General features: G+C 43.5%; 1 protein-coding gene across 9 annotated transcripts in view; it reads right to left on the reverse strand.

Annotated features, from left to right (window-relative positions):
* CREBBP (CREB binding protein) overlaps window positions 1-19,729 on the reverse strand; it is a 154,745-nt gene that overhangs the window by 66,983 nt on the left and 68,033 nt on the right. For 5 of the 9 annotated variants that reach the window (XM_523285.8, XM_054668793.2, XM_009430211.5 and 2 more), the window contains 3 exons: window positions 18,832-19,008; window positions 1,444-1,684; window positions 39-152 (listed from right to left, as the gene is read on the reverse strand). In XM_523285.8, the coding sequence (XP_523285.3) occupies window positions 39-152; window positions 1,444-1,684; window positions 18,832-19,008 (532 nt within the window). The remainder of the gene's footprint in view (window positions 1-38; window positions 153-1,443; window positions 1,685-18,831; window positions 19,009-19,729) is intronic. The other 4 variants (XM_003314954.6, XM_054668795.2, XM_054668794.2 and 1 more) reach the window with 1 other exon arrangement.

Raw genomic sequence — 19,729 nt, forward strand, 5'->3', positions numbered from 1 at the left:
TCTCATCTCCAAGCTTCTCTGCCCCCGTGCTCACTTACTTTGTTGGTTTCGCTTGTCACTGGCATTTTTCAAAGGGAGGCAAACAGGACAGTCATGTCGTGTGCAGTTCTTCCAATGAGAGATGATTTGTCGTGAAGATGCACAATGGGCAACTATGACCAGAAAAACAACGAGATGTTATTTTTCTATCCAAATCGTCACACTTTCAATTATACCTAAATTATAATGCCAGATTCCATAAGAAAATGGTAACAAGTGTAACCATAACACAGTATAGGCAGTCCTCAACTTACAAACAGGCTGTTTTCCAAAAAGTTTGTAAGTTGACTGTTGAGAAATCCAAACAAAACTTCCCCTAGAAGCAATGTTATGAAGGATGGGTGATAAAGGGCAGCCCACAAAACAAAACAAAAACTATTCAACCTGGAATAGCGAACAACTGCAATGAAAGGTAGAACAAATAATAGTTCTGTGATGTCACTATTTAAAATAAAAAGGTTCAATTATGTTTCAAGATGAAACCACCTAAATACTACAGTGAAGAAATACAGATAGAGAAGCAAATGAGAAGTCTGTAGAGATTCTGAAAGGGACTCTGGGCACTTGGTGAAGAAGTACTCGAGAGGGTAACTGACCCTGGTTATTCCGTCTTCATCTTCTAAAGGTCTAACCTTACCCTTCTCTGCTTCTCTGTTACAACAGGGTTACTCTGGGGACTCACAAATGTCACAACGGGAGACGGGGAGACCAGGGGGAGATTCCCCTAAAGTTTATGAGCATGAGAAGAGAAGGAAAGAGAATAAAGATTAAAGGAAAGTACAGCTGTTAATAAGAAACACTTCCTTCGGTAGAAATGAGGTGTCTGCGGTAAAAGGGGAGACAGAGGGCACGTGAAGTGCCTAGTTCACCACCTCCCCTGGGATGATACAGTGCATAGTTCCCCATGTCACTGCCAGTCACCCAGGACAACTTCGCTGTCATCCGCACTTGCCTCAAGACACAGGACAGAGGAGCAAGGCCGCAGGCCACCAAGACAGATGTTGGGATGCAGGAAGGGCGTGTGCCTGCACGTGCCTGTGCTATGTTCATTGCCCAAAAGAAAACCACAATCTAGACATTCACAACAAAGACAGTGCTCAAGAAGTGACCAATGTCTTCCATGACAGAGGAAGGAGGAAAAGAACAAATACGGGGCACAGCTTCAAGCAGCAGAAGTTCACAGAGTATCAGAAAACCAAATCGCCTTTCTCTTCAGCAGATAAGACTTCCTGGAGCACCTGACTGTCGTCGCGTGGGGAACGTGAGCACAACATGTCTTGCCACACCCAATGGAAGGCAGCACTCAGGCTGCCGGAGCCTTATGAACCAGAGAGCTGCTGTAAGAACAATAAAGGCAAATTCTTCCTGACCTCTACCACTAGGAGTTCCAAAAACAGCACTTACCTTGGCAGGCTTTCCCAGCCTGACAATGCGTCATGTGATTCAAAACGTTTTTCATGGTTCGACAATGCGGGAGCGAGCAGGCCCGAACCTCTCCGTTTGCTTGCTCTCGTCTCTGACACTTATGAGCATGAAGCAGTAGAACCAGCTGCTGCTGTATCAGTTTGCGTTTTTCAGGATCTGCAGTGGGGCCTGTTGCAATTGCTTGTGTGGGTACAATTCCCACTGATGTTTGCATCTGAGACTAAAATAAAGCAAAATAATAAAAATACTTTAACCTCTCAGAGTTCCAAGTCATATTCATTAATTATTTCTCAAACAAAAGCAAAAGCTGATGGATAATACCGACCACAGAGAGAAGGCTGGTGTAGTTCTCTAACCCACTGATGACTTTAAGAAGATCCAGCAGCACAGAAATCAACCCAACTCAGCAGCAAGGCTGATTCAAGTTCACTTGTATACAATTATCATCCAAGCAAGACAACGGCTGGCTCTTCACTGTAGCAACCAAAATCCAACTCACTCTACAATATACACAACTACAGGAAAAGCTGTGTACTATACCAGCTGGACCATATGAAACTGCTGTTTCTGTAGGTCCCAAATGGCCAAACACTGGTAATTTCATAGGGTACAACCTAATTAAAAAGATTGCCAAGGCCTGGCCGAGCGCGTTGGCTCACGCCTGTAATCTCAGCACTCTGGGAGGCCGAGGCAGGCGGATCACGAGGTCAGGAGATCGGGACCACCCTGGCTAACACGATGAGACCTCATCTCTACTAAAAAACAGAAAAAATTAGGACTATAGGCGTGGTGGCGGGCGCCTGTAGTCCCACCTACTCGGGAGGCTGAGGCAGGAGAATGGTGTGAACCCGGGAGGCGGAGCTTGCAGTGAGCTGAGATGGCGCCACTGCACTCCAGCCTGGGCGACAGATCGAGACTCCGTCTCAAAAAAAAAACAAAAAAAAAAGATTTGCCAAGGCCTGACCAATTGCAATGTACTACAAACATTTGATGTAGCAAAAAGAATCAGGGCCACCTTTTGGATTTCATTATCACATGACTAGAAGGACAATGCCTGCAGCTTGATTTCACAGCAACCATTACCTCTCCTAAAAGAATAATGACAGTTAGCCTTAATACAACCACCCACTGCAATGGGAAATGCATTCTTGTCCTATGCTTTGTTATTCATTAAAATTTCCACTCAGACAGCTGACAATTTTCAAAGATTTGGTGATCTGCTAAAAATACAGAAAGGGTTTGCTTTCATTTGCCTGAAATAACAAGCCAGACCAAACAAACCTTTTAACAGCAAGGAAAATGGAAAAGGGGACCCATAGAGTCTTCTTCTTTACAAACTATAAGCATTCTTCAGATAAACTTACTAAAAAAGACTTAGGCAGTAAGACAAGTGTTCCTAATGTGCAACAGTATCATCCACAGTTCCGGGATTTCCAATTTTCTCTAGTACTCTGATATTTCCAGCTTGCTTCCACGACCCTCATTACCTCCCCTAAAGTACGCCACTCGGATTTTTTAAAAACGTATGAATCAAAACTGTATATTCACAAAGAGGAGAGAAAACTATAAAAATAATTTTTAATGAATCAAAGCTCACTTTTAAAAGTTTATAGAGTTTTCTGTTTTGATTTTACCTTTATGAGAACTAGAAAATAAGTACATAGAAAAGCTGGGTGGCTGGGCTTGGGAGCAAAACTCTTGGAAGTCTGAGAAGGACCCAAAGCAATTCTGAGAAGGACCCAGAGCAAAATCAGCATCCTAGCTGAGAAGCAGAACACCACGAATGCAGGGCTCAACTCCCTAAGAGAAAATAGCCTCTTATGTTTATTTTTTCCTGATTATAAAAGTATATATATACACTGCAGGAAATTTGGAAAGCCAGAGAACTACTACAGAAATAATTAACAACAATTAAAATCCCATTATCCAGAAGTCCACTACTAAAGCGTTGATAGGTTTTTTTCCCTTCTTTTTTCTCTATAAATGTTTACGTATGAACCATAATCAATAGAGCCTCGTATCTCCCCTGCAACACACATGTTTTGCTTAGTGTTTTTTCCATGTTCTGCCCCATACCACTAAACTGTCTCAGATAGTGGGCTGGAATGACTTGTAATGATCAGCATGCTACTCTTTTAACTTTATACTCATTTAACTAGTTCTTGTTATGGGGCATAAACTGGAATCCCTGGCCCCTCCTTTATTTTTTATAATTGTAAATAAAGCTTCAGTAAGCAAACAGGCCTTGAGCTGCCCCTGCAAGCATGCAGTACTGGTGTTAAGTCCACTGCTCAACTGGCTTATCCCTGTGGATTGGAAGGTCCATCGAGAAATCAACAGGAATGGAGATATGGAGGAATGGGAGAAACACAAAATGAGCCTCATTTGGGTCTCTTTCTTTTACGTTTATGAAAATTTCAAACATACAGAAAAATGGAAAGGAAAGGATATCATCCTTACACCTAAGAAAAAGAACAATCCTTCTTGGGCATCAGCTAATACTGAGTCATATCCCAATTTCTCTGGTTGTCCAAAACATGGCTTTTAGAGCTGGTGTTCACAAATCAGGACTCCATGAAGGCCCACATCCTGTATTTGGTTGTTTTTAAGGTTCTTAATCTATTGTATCTTCCCTTTTTTTACTCCTGACACTACCTTGTTGAAGAGACCACACAGTTGTCCTCTCACTGTGTCTTAAAGTACAGAAATATCACATACCAAAAAAATTATATAAAAATTAGGCAAAAAATTTAGCTCTACAAGTAAATTATAACCAGACTGTTCTTAATTCACCAACAATTAACACACTGATTTCATTTGGGACTTAAAAATATTCTTTTTTTAAAATTTCAGAGACAAGGTCTTGCTATGTTGCCCAGGCTGGCCTCCTGGGCTCAACTGATCTTCCCACCTCAGCCTCCCATGTAGCTGGGATCACAGATGTGTGGTGCCACCTAACTGGCTTGTACTTTTTTTTTTTTTTGAGATGGGAGTCTCACTCTATTGCCTAAGCTGGAGTGCAGTGGCGCCACCTCAGCTTACTGCGACCTCTGCCTCCTGGGTTCAAGCGATTCTCCTGCCTCAGCCTCCCAAGTAGCTGGGATTACAGATGCCCACCACCACGCCTGGCTACTTTTTGTATTTTTAGTAGAGATGGGGTTTCACCATGTTGGCCAAGCTGGTCTCGAACTCCTGACCTAAAGAGACCGGCACGCCTCAGCCTCCCAAAGTGCTGAGATTACAGGCATGAGCCACCATGCCCAGCCTGGCATGTATTTTTAATAGTGTCTTTTGCACTACACCTGACCATATGTCAAAACAGGATGGTTGGAAACTATATGGCAAATTTAAAATTTGGTCTGTTATTTGTCTACCTCTGGATGGAGGACAAATGCACAGTTTAATGAGCTCTACATATTGTTTACAACATGCATCTCAAAAGCCTTTCTGAGGGTGAAGCTGAGTCAACAGTGGAATGGAAAATGTCTTGTGTCCCTGTGTCTGTCCTTCCCCATGGAATTCTGTATATTTGTCTGGGACTAGCTTAGTTTTGCAAAGTACTTACAAATACAGGGGCACACTTAATTTCCTCCTCTCCCAGGCTGGTGTTCAATGAGCCATGAGAGTTAGATGTGAACTGTAGGTGGCCCCCAAATCTGTCAGAAGCATCCTTCAGACTTTCCCAACCTCCCTGCCCAGTTCCCACTGGCAGGCAGGCACTGAGGATGGAGGGAGAGTACTTCGGAACCTCCCTTTAAAGCACAGAACAAAGCCATCGTGGTGGAAGCTGCCCCAAAAGTAAACTACGTTTTGTGCGATTTTGTTTTTCTAAGAGCCAAGGAAATTTTGAAAAACAGTAAAAATAAAGGGGCAATCTATATTGCCAGATACTGAAACATACTATAAAGCTAATTTCTTTACTTAAGTCCAGAAACAGACATACGTGTATATCAAATTAGCATGTAGAAGTCCCCCCTTATCCTCAGAGTTCAGGTTCCAACTCCCAGTGGATGCCTGAAACTTCAGATAGTACTGAATCCTATATATACTGTATTATTTCCTATACACACACCTATGATAAAGTTTAATTTATAAATTAGGTATAGTAAGAGATTAACATTAATAATGAAATAGAACCATTACTAACAATACACTGTAATAAAAGCTACATGAATGTGGTCTCTCTCTCTCTCAACACCTTATTGTACTGCACTCACTTATTTTGTGATTGCTGGAAAGTGAAACCCCAGATAAGAGAGGACGATTGTCTCCTCAAGGTGGTGCTTTACATTCAAGAGTGGTGAGGCATCTTTGATCCTTATCTTCCCTTTTATTAAAAAAAAAAATTCATATGAACTAAAGTGATTAAAAATGGCTTAAAATGGAGAAAAAAATTTAAAAACTTTTAGGACATGAGGATGAGAAAGCCTTCTTAACATAAACAAAATGGAGTTTAAAAAGTGAAAAACTGCGAGCAAATTGGTTGATCTTTTATGCAAATGCTCTCAGGAAAGAAAGGATACTATCCCACTAAAAAATTGGGCAAAGAAAATGCAGACACCTCACAAAATACAAAGAAACGACAAATACAAAAATGTTCTACACCTTGGTGCTGAGGCAACGCAAGGGAGGGAGGGATCGTTTCTCAATGACAATGAGGAGGAGCACAGGCACTGGACAGCCCAGGCAGAAGGATGCAGGCAGCCTCCTCTCTACCTCCCACTCGAAAATGAACTCAAGGTGGAGCAAACACTTCAACGTAAGAGTGACAATCGTACCATTCACAGAAGAAAACCGAGAATAAATCTTCACGACCTTGGATTAGGCAGTTTCTTACTACATCACCAAAAGTGCAAGTGATAAAAGAAAAATAAACTGATTTCATAAAAAATTAAAAACTTTTATGCTTCAAAGGATACCATTACAAAATAATGAACTGTGAAAGTGGAAAGTGAAAGAGAAAATATTTGCAAATCATAGGTCTGATAAAGCACTTGCATCTAGAACATATTTTAAAAACTCTTACAACTCAGTAATAAAAAGACTAATAGCCCAATTAAAAAATAAGTGAAAGCTCTGAATAGATATTTATGCAAAGAAGATACACGAATGGCCAATAAGCACATGAAAAGATGTTGAACCTTATTAGCCATTAGGGAAATGCAAGTTAAGACCACAGTGAGATACCACTTCACACCCACCACATGGCTATAATAAAAAGTCAAATGCTAACCAATAGCAACAGGGTGGCCAGGATGTGGAGAACCTGGAATCCTCATACATTGGTGTGGGAATGTAGAAGGCAGCAGCCACTCTGGAAAACAGTCTGGCAATTCCTCAAAAGGTCAAACATAAAATTACCACATGACCTCTGCAATTCCTATTTTAGGTATACAACCAAAAGAACTGAAAATGCACGTTCACACGAAAACTGTAAAAAATGTTCACAACAGCCTTTTACAAATAGCCAAAAAGTGGATACAATTCAAATGCCCATCAAGTGATGAAGGGAAAAACAAAACACGGTATATATCCAAAACGGAATATTATTCAACCGTAAAAAGGGAAGTAACCACACATACTACAACATGAACTCCGAAAACATGCTTCGTAAAAGAAGCCAGTCACAAAAGACCACATATTCTGTGATTCAATTTCTAGGAAATGCCCAGAATAGATACATCCATGGGGGTAGAAAGACTAGCGGTTGGCTGGAGATGGGGGTTCAGGGGAAATGGGGAATAACTGCTAATGGTACTAGGTTTCTCTTTGGAGTGGCAAAAATGTTTCAGAATTGACTGTGGTGATGGTTACACAATATACTAAATACCACTCAACTGTACACTTGAAGCAAGGACTATATGGTACATGAATTATATCTTAAAAAGCTGTTTTTAAAAAGTTCTTACTAATCACTAAAGGAATAGAAATAAAACAATGAGGCATGTTTAATCTATCTATATGGCCAAGATTTTAAAAATGCTAATTGGTATTGATGAGGATATAAAGAAATGGCAATTCTCAAGTACTCTGGCAATTCGGTATAATTTTGGAAAGCAACATGTATCAAAAAGAAAAATATGCATTTCTTTTGACAGTAACTCCACTTCTCATTATTCATTGTTAAGGAAGTAATTGGAAAAGTATGTTAAAATATGTGTGCAAAGATAATGCATCACATTCTGATTAAATATTGAAAACTGGAAAAAATTCTAAATGTCTATTAAAGGTGGACTAATTAAACATCCTATGGCTACAGACTTACAATGAAGCAAGAGGCAGCCATGAAAAATAAGGCAGACCTCAAATAACCCCTGTCAAAGCCATGTGGAGCAGGGGAATGGGCCAGCCAAGCCCTGTCTGAATTTGTGGGAGAAAACATCCAATGACTGTTATTTAAGGCAACAAATTACAAACAACAATAAGGTAGACCTTTATGCTTTAACAAAAAGCTGTTTAAGTGACTACTATTTTAATACCAAAAAGCATTCCATTTTGGGGGGAAATTCCTGAGAAAACAAAATCAGAAGAATCAGTAAGAAAATGATGAGGAACTAAATATAAAAAATTAAATTGTAAAAGTATGGGAAGGTAATTAAGGTGAGTGCTTTGTTACGTAAAGGCAGTAAAGGCTTTAGTCACAGAACATAAAGCAGTGTTCCTCACTATTACCAGTAAAAATTCTTTTTATTTTTGGAGACAGGGTCTCACTGCTACCCAGGCTGAAGTGAAGCAGTGCAATCATGGCTCACACAGTCTCACCCTCCTGGGCTCAAGTGATCCTCTCACCTCAGCTTCCTGAGTAGCTGAGATGACAGAAGCGTGCATCACGACGCCCAGCTAAGTTTTAAATTTTTTTGTAGAGACAGAGTCTTGCCATGTTGTTCGAGCTGGTCTTGAACTCCTGGGCAGAAGCAATTATCTCACCTTGGCCTCCCAAAGTGCTGGGATTATAGCTATGAGCCATTGCACCCGGCCTTCCAGTAAAAATTCTTAAAATACAGATCCTCTCATTTTTCCCCTAAGAGACGAGCCTGCTTTGTTTTTTTAATTTAGACTTTTCCCAATTTTTCCAAAACTAACATATATGTGCCTTTACAATGAGAATAAAGACATTTAAGAAGCCAGGAGTGGTGGTACACCTGTAGTCCCAGCTACTCAGGAGGCGAAGGTGGGAGAACTGCTGGAACCCAGGAGATCAAGGCTATAGTGTCCCATAACTGTGCTTGTGAATTGCCACTGTATCCCAGCCTGGGCAACATAGCAAGACCCTGTTGCTAAAAAAAGACAAAAACAAAATCAAAAACATTGAGAAAAGAGAAAAAAGAACAAAAGCCCCATGGGTGACTCCAATGCAGGAGAAGACTGTACAATTAAATAGGTGTGAGAGGCTAGATTACATAAAGACTGGCATTCTTTCTATGACTAAAATCACTAGGAACAAGTGTAAGGGCCATTGATGAACTAGGAAAAATTAAATCTGAAAGACACAAGACAAAACAAATCATGATGGAGCTATTATTTTTTCTCCTCCCAGTCCATCTTTATTCCTCACTCTGCGCCAGGCTCTGTGTTCAGGGTCCAAGGTACAGCAGTTCATTGAAGACACACACATCCCCGAGGGAAGAGTACTCTGGGGACTAGCCACACACGACAGGTGAAGTAACTGAGGCCCCAAGGAAAGGGCCTTGCCTGGGTGATGAGCCAACCAACTAGCAGCAAAGCCCCAATCCTGCAGCTCTCTGTGCCCCTCCTCCACAGAGGGCTGACCACCTTGCTTTATAAAGTGTTCTAAGAGAATCTGACAGGAAAACTGGTGAACAACAGGACCAAAGCAACTCAAATAAATGCCTATGTCTCTAAACATAAGCACTTTAAATCTTACTCATGAGAGAAATGCTCATCAAAGTAAGATGACATCATTTTCTCCTATTAAAGGACAGGGTGGGCTGGGTGCAGTAGCTCACACCTGTAATCCAGCACTTAGGGAGGCTGAGGTGGGCAGATCACTTGAGGTCAGCAGTTTGAGACCAGCCTAACTAACATGGTGAAACCCCATTTCTACTACAAATATAAAAAATTAGCTGGGTGTGGTGGCTCGCACCTGTAATCCCAGCTACTCGGGAGGCTGAGGCAAAAGAATCGCTTGAACCCAGGAAGTGGAGGCGTCAGTGAGCAGAGATTGCGCCACTGGACTCCAGCTTGTGCAACAAGAGCAACATTCTGTCTAAAAAAAACAAAAGGACGGGGTAACAGTCCCTAGCCTTGGGAAGATGGTGTGATGCTGGTAATCGGGTACATGGCTTTTGTTGGAAAGCACTACAATGGTATCTGTCAAAAGCCTTAAAATATATGCAATATGTGTTTCTGGAGCGAGGATCATTTCACATGCAATTTGTAATGTGGAAGGAGGAGGTGAGTATGGTGTGAGAGCCATACTGGTTTAAACCTTAGTCTCCCCTGCCTGTTACTATTTTGAGCCACTGAGTAAAGGGAGGTTAACACAAAGCTCACTGAGCCCACTCACCCCACCCGTCATCTTCACTCGGTTTAGCCACAGGCTCTTTGCATGTGTTGCTTATTACATAATTGGCAGCCTCAACCACTGTGTATACTCCACTGTCAAACTACCTTTAAAAGCAAACTCTTTATATTTACTCTGGTATTCCTTAATTTTTTTTTTTTTTTTTTTTTTTGTGATGGAGTCTCGCTCTGTCACCCAGGCTGGAGTGCAATAGCATGATCTCGGCTCACTGCAACCTCTGCCTCCCAGATTCAAGCAATTCTCCTGTCTCACCCTCCCAAGTAGCTGGACTTACAGACGTGTGCCACCATACCTGACTAATTTTTGTATTTTTAGTAGAGACGGGGCTTTACCGTGTTAGCCAGACTGGTCTCAAACTCCTGACTTCAAGTGATCCACCCGCCTTGGCCTCCCAAAGTGCTGGGATTACAGGAGTGAGCCACCGCGCCCAGCCTATTCCTTAATTTTTAAAAGAATCTAACATGCATTTTTATTAGGACTGTTATTGCTACATAGGTTTTGGGCAATTTAGCCCCAATGCCATTTTTCCTATAGTGCCTGTATTCTATGCTAAGGACATAACAGAGATGTGCATACAGAATGTGCATAATAACGCTTATCCTCACATTCCTCACAAAAAAATAAGTCATTTTTTACTGTGTGTCCAAGAGTAGGTTATCATGTCTTCAAAGGACCCTGTGTTCCAAACAGCAAGAGACTGACCAAGAAAGAATAAGGAAGGACAGTGTCACCCCTCTGTGCAGCCACTGCCCCAGATCCACACCAGGCTGGGATTCCTGCTGCTCGTCCTCAACCTTCCACATCGCAACAGGGTCCAAACCTATGCTCCTCGGATACTCCCCCACCCACCTGGAAACCTGACTCCTCCACAACCTCCACCTAGAATCAGAAAACGATACCAAAGCGAACATCAGGCAGAACAAGGGCTGGCTCTGCAATAACTGCTTGCTCAGGTTCCCTCATAAGGACCTACAACATCTGGGTATGCAAAGCTGTGGCGCCATAAAACAAAGAAAATGCTCATTAAATGTACACAGCTGCCAACCTGGGAAGAAGCGATAATCACCTCAGAGGTGATAAACTGGTAAGAAACACAACATAGCTATTTTCATAGAGGAAATGTTTCTTGTGTTTTCTTCTTTTTGCTTTGTGTTTATTGATTTTTTTTTTTAAATAAGATTATCTTAAAATTTAAGATCTAAATTCAGGCCGGGCAAGGTGGCTCACGCCTGTAATCCCAGCACTTTGGGAGGCTGAGGGGGGGTGGATCACGAGGTCAGGAGTTCAAGACCAGCCTGGCCAACATGGCGAAACCCTGTCTCCACTAAAAGTACAAAAATTAGCCAGGTGCGGTGGCGGGCGCCTGTAATCCCAACTACTCGGAAGGCTGAGGCAGGAGAATAGTTTGAACCTGGGAGGCAGAGGTGGCAGTGAGCCAAGATCGCGCCACTGCACTCTAGCCTGGGCGACAGATCGAGACTCTCTCTCAACAACAACAACAACAACAACAACAAACAAAACATTTAAATTCAATAGGGAAATAATCCAGAATGATTTATAAGTAATCTTAAAGCTGTGATTTAAAGTAGAAAGCAAATGGCTAAGTGGAGCAGGAAGGCCTGAGCCCAAGGCCAAGGCTCAGCCTAAGAAATGTGGCCAAGGGTGAGGGACTTGCCACTCCCTCCCCACTCTCTTCCTGGACCCACAGCCACAGCCTTCAGAACCCAGCATTCTACCTAGAAGGGGTGGGAGTTACTTGTTACAGCACAAAGAAAACCTATAAGGTGGCCGGGAGAGGTGGCTCACACCTGTGATGCTAGCACTTTGGGAGGCCCAGGTGGGTGGATCTCCTGAGCTCAGCAGTTTGAGACCAGCCTCAGCAACATGGCAAAACCTGTCTCTACCAAAAAAAATACAAAAAATTTGCTGTGCATGGTGGCACGTGCCTGTGGTCCAAGCTACTCGGGAGGCTGAAGTGGGAGGATCGCTTGAGCCTGGGAGGAAGAGGATGCAGTGAGCTGAAGACTACACCACTGCACTCCAAATGGGGTGACAGTGAGACCCCAGCTTAAAAAAGAAAAATCACCCGACCAACCAACCAAAGAAACAACAAAAAAGACAACCTGCAAGGTAGAAGGCACCAGATCTATTCCTACGGTCAAAGTGACTGCTGGACCAGACCAGGAGTCGAATGACCAAGTTCAACAGAACTACCAATTTACTAAAAACTTAAAGTTTTTAGAATACTCTTCTTGAATACTGTTGATATATACATATGTATTCTTCAAGAATACTTACGACATTTACAGGTTCTAAGGATTAGAGGAAAAAAAGGAACATAAACAAAAATTTACACAATAATTTTTTGATAACTTGGCAAATTAGTTACTGGACAGACTGTCTTTTTGGTGACTTGAACCTCAGGGCCATCTCAAAGGGTTGTGGAAAAGGTAAAAGGAAGTTAGGGTGATTTGGGCTGTGCAGACACTGATGTAGCTCACACCGCTCCAGAGGAAGTGAAGTATTATATTCGCATTACTGCTAGCTACGACTGACCTCACCCAGACCCATGACCTGTGCTGTTTACTGAGTTGTTGCTTCTTGCAGGACTACTGCGGTGTATTTACTCGGTTCTTCTAAAAGTCACTTCATTTCTCAGAAATGCCTGCTATCCTCATTATACACTTCCAGCAGGCAGGCAGAGGCTGCAATGCTGGCTGTTAGTAAGTATGCAGCACATCTTGTGTAGACAAAAAACAAAACAAAACAAAAAACCTTCTGGCTAGGCCTCCACTTTACATGAGTATCTTTGAGATGATTTATGCTTCCACCTAGGAGGTTTTGCTGAAGAAAGGAATATACTAATCAGACTCTACAAAAGATACTGCTGGTTAATGGGAAACCCATACTGGAAAGTAAGTTAAATGACCTTGACTGAGGCCTTGTAATATGTGGGGCTACCCCTAATACCAAAGGACTGGCTACTTTCTCTCAATTTATAGTTTCTTCTCATTTGCAACACATCACATATCATTATTTTGTGCTTAAATTATGTTTCCCAGCTGATACTTATTGCCAAAACCAATGGGGATAAGTTTGAATAGAAGATTTATACTTAGCGGCATTTGAAGGCCCTGCATACATGTTTTCTCAGTGATCTTCAAGATACAGATGGAGTCAATAGATGTAAACTCTTAAGAATACACAAACACTTAAATCACTAATAATTATAGACAAGGGCTTACTTCCAAACCTTCCCCACGTTTTCCAGTTCAATTAGTGAGACACAATTCATAATCATGGTGTAATTTTTCTATAGACACTGTTATGGTAAAGAGATGACATATGATGAAATATGTTTGACACCTCATTTTTTCATATTCCTGCTGCTCGTCCTCAACCTTCCACATCGCAACAGGGTCCAAACCTATGCTCCAACATATTTGCATTTATTGTCATGCTTTAGGGGGTACCCAACTAAATTTGGTGTCCCAAACAATCCCAGTCAGGACTCCGGTGCCAAATCACCTGGTGCCCTCTGTAGCTCTTTCCTGGAGTGATTTAGCCATGTGGTCTTGGGCCGTCTCCACAGAACTCTGTAAGGACTCTCTTTAGTCCTAGGATAGAGGGAGGTATTAGACAAGCAGTGATTTTACAATTTCTACTTGTGCAGTGAAAGGAGCTTGTGTATAATGTTAGGGAACACAGGCATTTGTGCAAGGAAACCAAAACTGAGAGGAGCTCATCAAAGATGACAACAGAGAGAGATCCTGGCGTTCACGAAGCTTAACCCTATGCAGCCAGTTTAAGTCTTGCTCCCTCAATGATCACCATCTAGACACGGGACAGAAAATTATGAAAATATGACAAACAAGGGTGGGGAGTGGGGGAAGATTAGTGAAGCCTTCCGAAGTACTAAAGTGGACATGAAGACCAACAAAGTAAGTCCACTCCACAGTGGGACAGCTGGTCATGACGCCAATGGCTCACGGTGTCAGTGGACAGTGGCTTTCATGATCTTTATTCCACATCAGAATCACTAGACCAGCTCATGTAAAACCACGAGTTCCAGCAAAACACAAAGAACCGCAAGCCCATGTATTTAAGAATTATCTGAGTTATAATTAGAGGGAATTAGGTGGAATTGGGAAATTGAGAAAGAAAAAAGCTGAAGTTTCACAAGTGAAGAGTGACTACAAGACACAGATTCTGCACCTTCGTCCTAAGAGATTGTGAATTGGGAGGACTGGGTGAGGCCCAGGAACTGCCAGTCACTCGGATGCAGGTGGGGCCATGGACAGGTGCTGAGACACAGCAATGGAATGAACCCCTGGATACAGGGGGCCCTGGAGGGCATCCTAGCACATGGCTTGCCACTCAGGTGCTACCAGTGTCACTGCCGCAGCTGTGATATTCTGGCAGGACACAGAAGACTACTCTCCCATCCTCCCGTCTACACAGTCTTCCAGTCACACCACCCTTCCATTCAGAGACGTAGATCAGCAGCTGCCGTGGGCCCTGTCCACAACCTCCACTCCAAAATTCTGAAACTCAGTCACAACAAATCGTAACATCACTCTCATGAGCAATTTTAAATAAGCAGCACTACTGATGAATCTCCTGCATCTCAACTTTAAGAATGGTGAAGTCTCCATAATGCAGTTCTTAGAAAGAAAAAAAAAAAAATCACACCTACGAACTTCACATTAGAAATAACTCTTGCAGGAGACCACGTGGGAGAACCTGAAGATGAGGCCCCTCTGGTCACTGAATGTTCTCAGTCTAAGACGTATCCCACTTCTACACGGCATTTTGTGAAAATGTCAGAAAGCCCAATCCAAAGCTTAAGCAAGACGTCACCAAGAATCAGGTGGGTTCCACTTCCAGAAGGATCGCCCTTGAACTTCTCCTCCTCACTCAGCTAAAGTGGCTTCAACTTCCTGCATCACACCCCACCCTGTAAGCCGATGGCCCATCTTCCCTCCAAGGCCCCCTGAAATGGTTCCTGCTCAACCCCCAGCTTCCGCTCACGCCCTGCTCCCTTCCCTCATGGTGGCCTTTCTGGACTTCTACCAGTTCCTACGCAAGCCAGTGCTGTCCCAACACCCTGGGGTCTCTGTGGCTTCTTCTCAACTTTCCAATCTTGCCTTTAAATCTCCTTCCTCAACGTGGCCTTCTCTGATGGCTCCATCTAAAGAGGTCCCTATGACAATCTGAACCGCTGAGTGCTACGCAGACCTCTTGGAGCAGTTTGTAATGATTTGTTTTCCGTGGCCACTACACCTTCCATTTCACAAAAGTGGAGTGAGCTCTGTGTCACTCCCAGTTGCCTTCTGGGGAGCCGACTCCAGCACCTGAGCCCACAAAAGGCTTTCAACACATGTGACAAATTAATTGAATGATCATATCCTTCCCTTCCTCAATGCTACCCAGTGTTGGACTCCTATAGAAACTAGGAGGGGAGAGGAACAAGAGCTCCCTGGCCCAAGACCACATGGCTAAATCACTCCAGGAAAGAGCTGCAGAGGACACCAGGTGATTTGGCACCGGAGTCCTGACTGGGATTGTTTGGGACACCAAATTTAGTTGGGTACCCCCTAAAGCATGACAATAAATGCAAATATGTTTGACACCTCATTTTTTCAGTAAATAGACCTAGATTTCTTTGTAAGTGTTTGCCCTCAGTATGCAAAAGTCTGTGGGTTTTGAGGCCAGATATAATTTTGAAAATTCAAAAAGACTACAAAACACATCTGAGGAACTGCAGACAAACTGTGTAAGCACGGGCTGGTGAAGCATTCCCGGCAGGCTCAGGGCTGCAAAAACATGACCTCAGAACATAACTGAAGAGTTTCAGGCTTCGCAAACAGGAAGCTACATAGCTTTGAACAACCCAAACTCCTCAGAGTCTCAACTTGCTCAGCTGTAAAATGGGACCTGGAATGATGTCTCTCAAGAGGCTATTGCAGGAATATGGTAAAAATTACCTAGAAAGATGTTGGGGAGACCATGTGTGCTGGTACCCCACTTTCCCACCAGCCCCTCTGGTTCCTACCACTATGTGGAGCACTGAAGGCTGTTCCTGGGTCAGGCTGCCTCACAAAGGCACACGTGGGCACAGCCCCATCTGATCTGTGCCCTCCAGGGTCAGTGGTGTCATTCAGTTTACCCCCAACAGGCATTTGTGGATCTGTCTCAAAGTCCACAGGGGTTCTTGTGAGACAGTGGCCACCAGGCAAGCAATGCAGTTCCCATGGACAAAAATGCTTTCTCAGTTTACCCTGAGAAGACCAGAGACAGACCAAGAAACAGGAAGAGAGGGAGAGAGAAAGAGAGAGGGTGGGGAGAGAAGGGGAGAGGGAGGGATGAAAGAAAGGGGGAGCAGAGTGGGAGAGAGACAGGCAGAGAGGAACAGAAGTGGTTCTACTTTTGTCAGATGTCTGGAAGACAAGCAAAAGGATGAGATGCTGTTGCTACTGCTTCTCCTAATTACTAGCCAGTTCTCCAGAGCAGGAGTTTTTAACTAGGGGCGACTATGCCCTGGAGAACATATGTTGGTGCCTAGAGCCATTTTTGATTATCATGGCTTAGAGGAGAAGGCTGTAAGCACCCAGTGGGTAGGGCCAGGGATGCTGCCGAACATCCTCTGGGGCACAACCGGCTCACAGCAGAGAACTGCCATCAGCGCAGAGGCAGAGGGGAGCCTGCCCCAGACCAAACGGCTCCAGCCCTGCTGCAGGTGAAGGGAATGAGCAGCCTCTTTGCAGTCCCGGGCAGAAACTGCCCTTGACAAGCATACCACATCTGCCAAGTTCAGCCCTCTGGAGCAGCAGTGGAGGCAGCAGAGGGGCCCGGAGCACAGATTCTGTCACTAAGTTGTAGATAAAGGAGAGGGGATGGGGAAGTGGGGCTGGAGAATCTTTTAAAAGAGAAAAGGGAGCAAAATATTAGGTCAGGGTTTCCCTGACTGTAAAACACAAGAAGTCTTGGAAAAAGCAAATGCTTTCACTATGAAGCCAAAATGTGCTCCTGGTTACTGAGCAGGCATAATGGATGACAGCCAACCCCAGAGTCCACACTACTGTCCTTTCGGTGAGGACTGGAAAAGGAAGCACAGGAGAGAACGGGATCTGTGTGGTGCCAGAGCCCAGCATTATGCAGGTCAGTACCGTTCCCTGAACTTGAGGGGCTGACCTAGGGTCCTCTGGGCTCTGTTTCAGGTTCTGGACCTGCACTATCAGGAACAGGACAATCCTGGCAACAAAAAGTTATTGGAAAGAAAGAAGCATATCAAGGAAAGTTACAAGGGGATTATCAGAAGAAATAAAGAAGTCCTAAGAACGTTAGGTTGTTTTCACAGTTTTGAGAGCAAGTTTTGTTACTTGCACATACCCAACCACCTTTTTTTTTTTTTTGAGACAGAGTCTTGCTCTGCCACCCAGGCTAGAGTGCAGTGGCGCAATCTCCGCTCACTGCAACCTCCACCTCCCAGGTTCAAGAGCTTCTCTTGCCTCAGCCTCCTGAGTAGCTGGAATTACAGGTGCCCGCCACCATGCCCAGCTAATTTTTGTATTTTTAGTAGAGACGGGGTTTCATCATCTTGGCCAGCCTGGCCTCGAACTCCTGACCTCGTGATCCACCCGCTTCAGCCTCCCAAAGTGCTGGCATTACAGGTGTAAGCCACCACGCCCGGCCTCAACCACCTTTTTAAATGGAGGTACCATACAGCAGGGAGCCAGCACCTGACAGGACACCTCATTATTCCCATTTCCTGATTTTATCAAACAAGTAAAGAAAGAGATCTGGCTCTCTCTGCTTCCCAGCAACCTCAAAACTTCTAAGCACTGTAAGCAATGTTAATTACTTAGTTTTGAGAAAAGACCAAGGTTATGTAAGATGCATCAGAGGAAGCTGGATGAGGTGAAAGATATATAGGAATTCTCTGTGCTATCTTTACAACAAATACTTCAAAATAAAAAGCGTAAAAAACCGAAAGACAAAAAGCAACTTTTTCTGAACATAATCCTCTCACTTTCTTGTGATCTTCCCAAATCACTACGGCAGCTGGGAAGGTCAGGCTCTCAGCAACAAGCACAGTGGGGAGAGATGGCTGCTTGTGGTCCTCACCCACCACCAAGAGCACACCAGACATGCAGCAGCGGGGGTGAACAAGAGAGGCTGGACAAAAGAACGCACTACCCCTCAGTGTTTTGAAATAAAAGAGATTCTATTATTTGGTGGTGCAAAAGGAGATATTTTCCCATTAATATCTTGGTTCATCAGGTTGAGAAGTGATAAGGATAATTCCCATTTTATAGATTTCCCATCTATAAAATCCCTTCAAACCTCAGGGAGGATGAAGACACGTGGAATCATCTATTGTGCTGGACATAATATGCATCTCATCAACAGAGTACTGTCTTTGGAAGATAAATGTCCATCGTCTGACGGTAATACAAATCAATGGGCTTCTACTGACATCATCAAGCCACTAACAAACAGGAAGTGTAAGAAAAGCCAGTATCTCTGGTTCTCATGATTCTGGAGAGAAAGGTAAAGTGATTCGTGCACGTGAATTCTCTCCATCAACAAAAGGAGCCTGGGAAGAGTGGCTGAATCATCCTCACCTATCTCTCCTGTTGCTAGCTCATCACAGAAAATGTTAAACTCATTTAGAGAGCTACTCATGAGAAATCTGGGTTCTCTTCCTATCACCTACTGACACACTTTTAGTTATAGACTTTCACTGTGAGAATGGTAAAAATCCATAGACCACAGCACCCACCGGAGAGCCATAACACTGAGAGCCAAGGGTAACTTACCATATTTGGCACGTTGGTGACTGAAGTATTCTTGATGTCTGTAGGGAAGGTGGGCAAACTGTTGACCATGCTCTGTTTGCTGGCTAACTGGGGGTTCACTCCAGTGGCTCCCATTGGCTGCCCTCCAGCTTGACTAAAGGGCTGTCCAAATGGACTTGTGTTCCCAGTTATTCCCATCTGAAACAAAAAAGAGGTAACATCAGCTGTGGTGACGCAGTCAATATAAAAGGAAGGGCCTGGGAAATGCTCACACAGTTTCCTATGAAATACTCATTGCAATGATAAATTCAAGGTTCATTATCAGGTTCACATGCTCCAAGCAGAAGGCTCATGAAGCAGCTCCTAGCAGCCACTCTCTCCTCACCCTAAACCCCATCCGGCAAGTAGACGAGCTGTTTCCCCCCACCCTCAGCCACTCTCCTCACTCAATCCCTCCTGCCCCAACAATGGCACCAACACCCGAAGAAAGTCATTTGGAAAACAAAACCTTCCAAAGCTGCTACCCAAGGGGAATTCTTTCACTTTAATCCTTAATTACTCTATAGGTATCTAGTTTCTGTTAGGTTCCCCATCAGATTTGAACTAAGTTTACCTTAGTTCAAAACACACAGTGGAAATATTGCAATGAAATGATACAACACCTGGGATCTCCTTTAAAATACACCTGACCCATGACCAACATGCGTTTGAACTGCATGGGTCTACATATATGGAAATATTTTTCAATCTCTCCTGCTCCTCTTCAAACTCCTCAGCCTCTGCCAACCAAGAGATCAAGACCAGCACCTCCTCATCCTCCTCAACGTGAAGACAACGAGGATGAAGACCTTGATGATGACCCACTTTCACTTAATGAATGGTACATATATTTTCTTTTCCTTATGGTTTTATTTATTTA

The sequence above is a fragment of the Pan troglodytes genome, chromosome 18 (assembly GCF_028858775.2).
Source record: "Pan troglodytes isolate AG18354 chromosome 18, NHGRI_mPanTro3-v2.0_pri, whole genome shotgun sequence".
NCBI lineage: Eukaryota > Metazoa > Chordata > Mammalia > Primates > Hominidae > Pan > Pan troglodytes.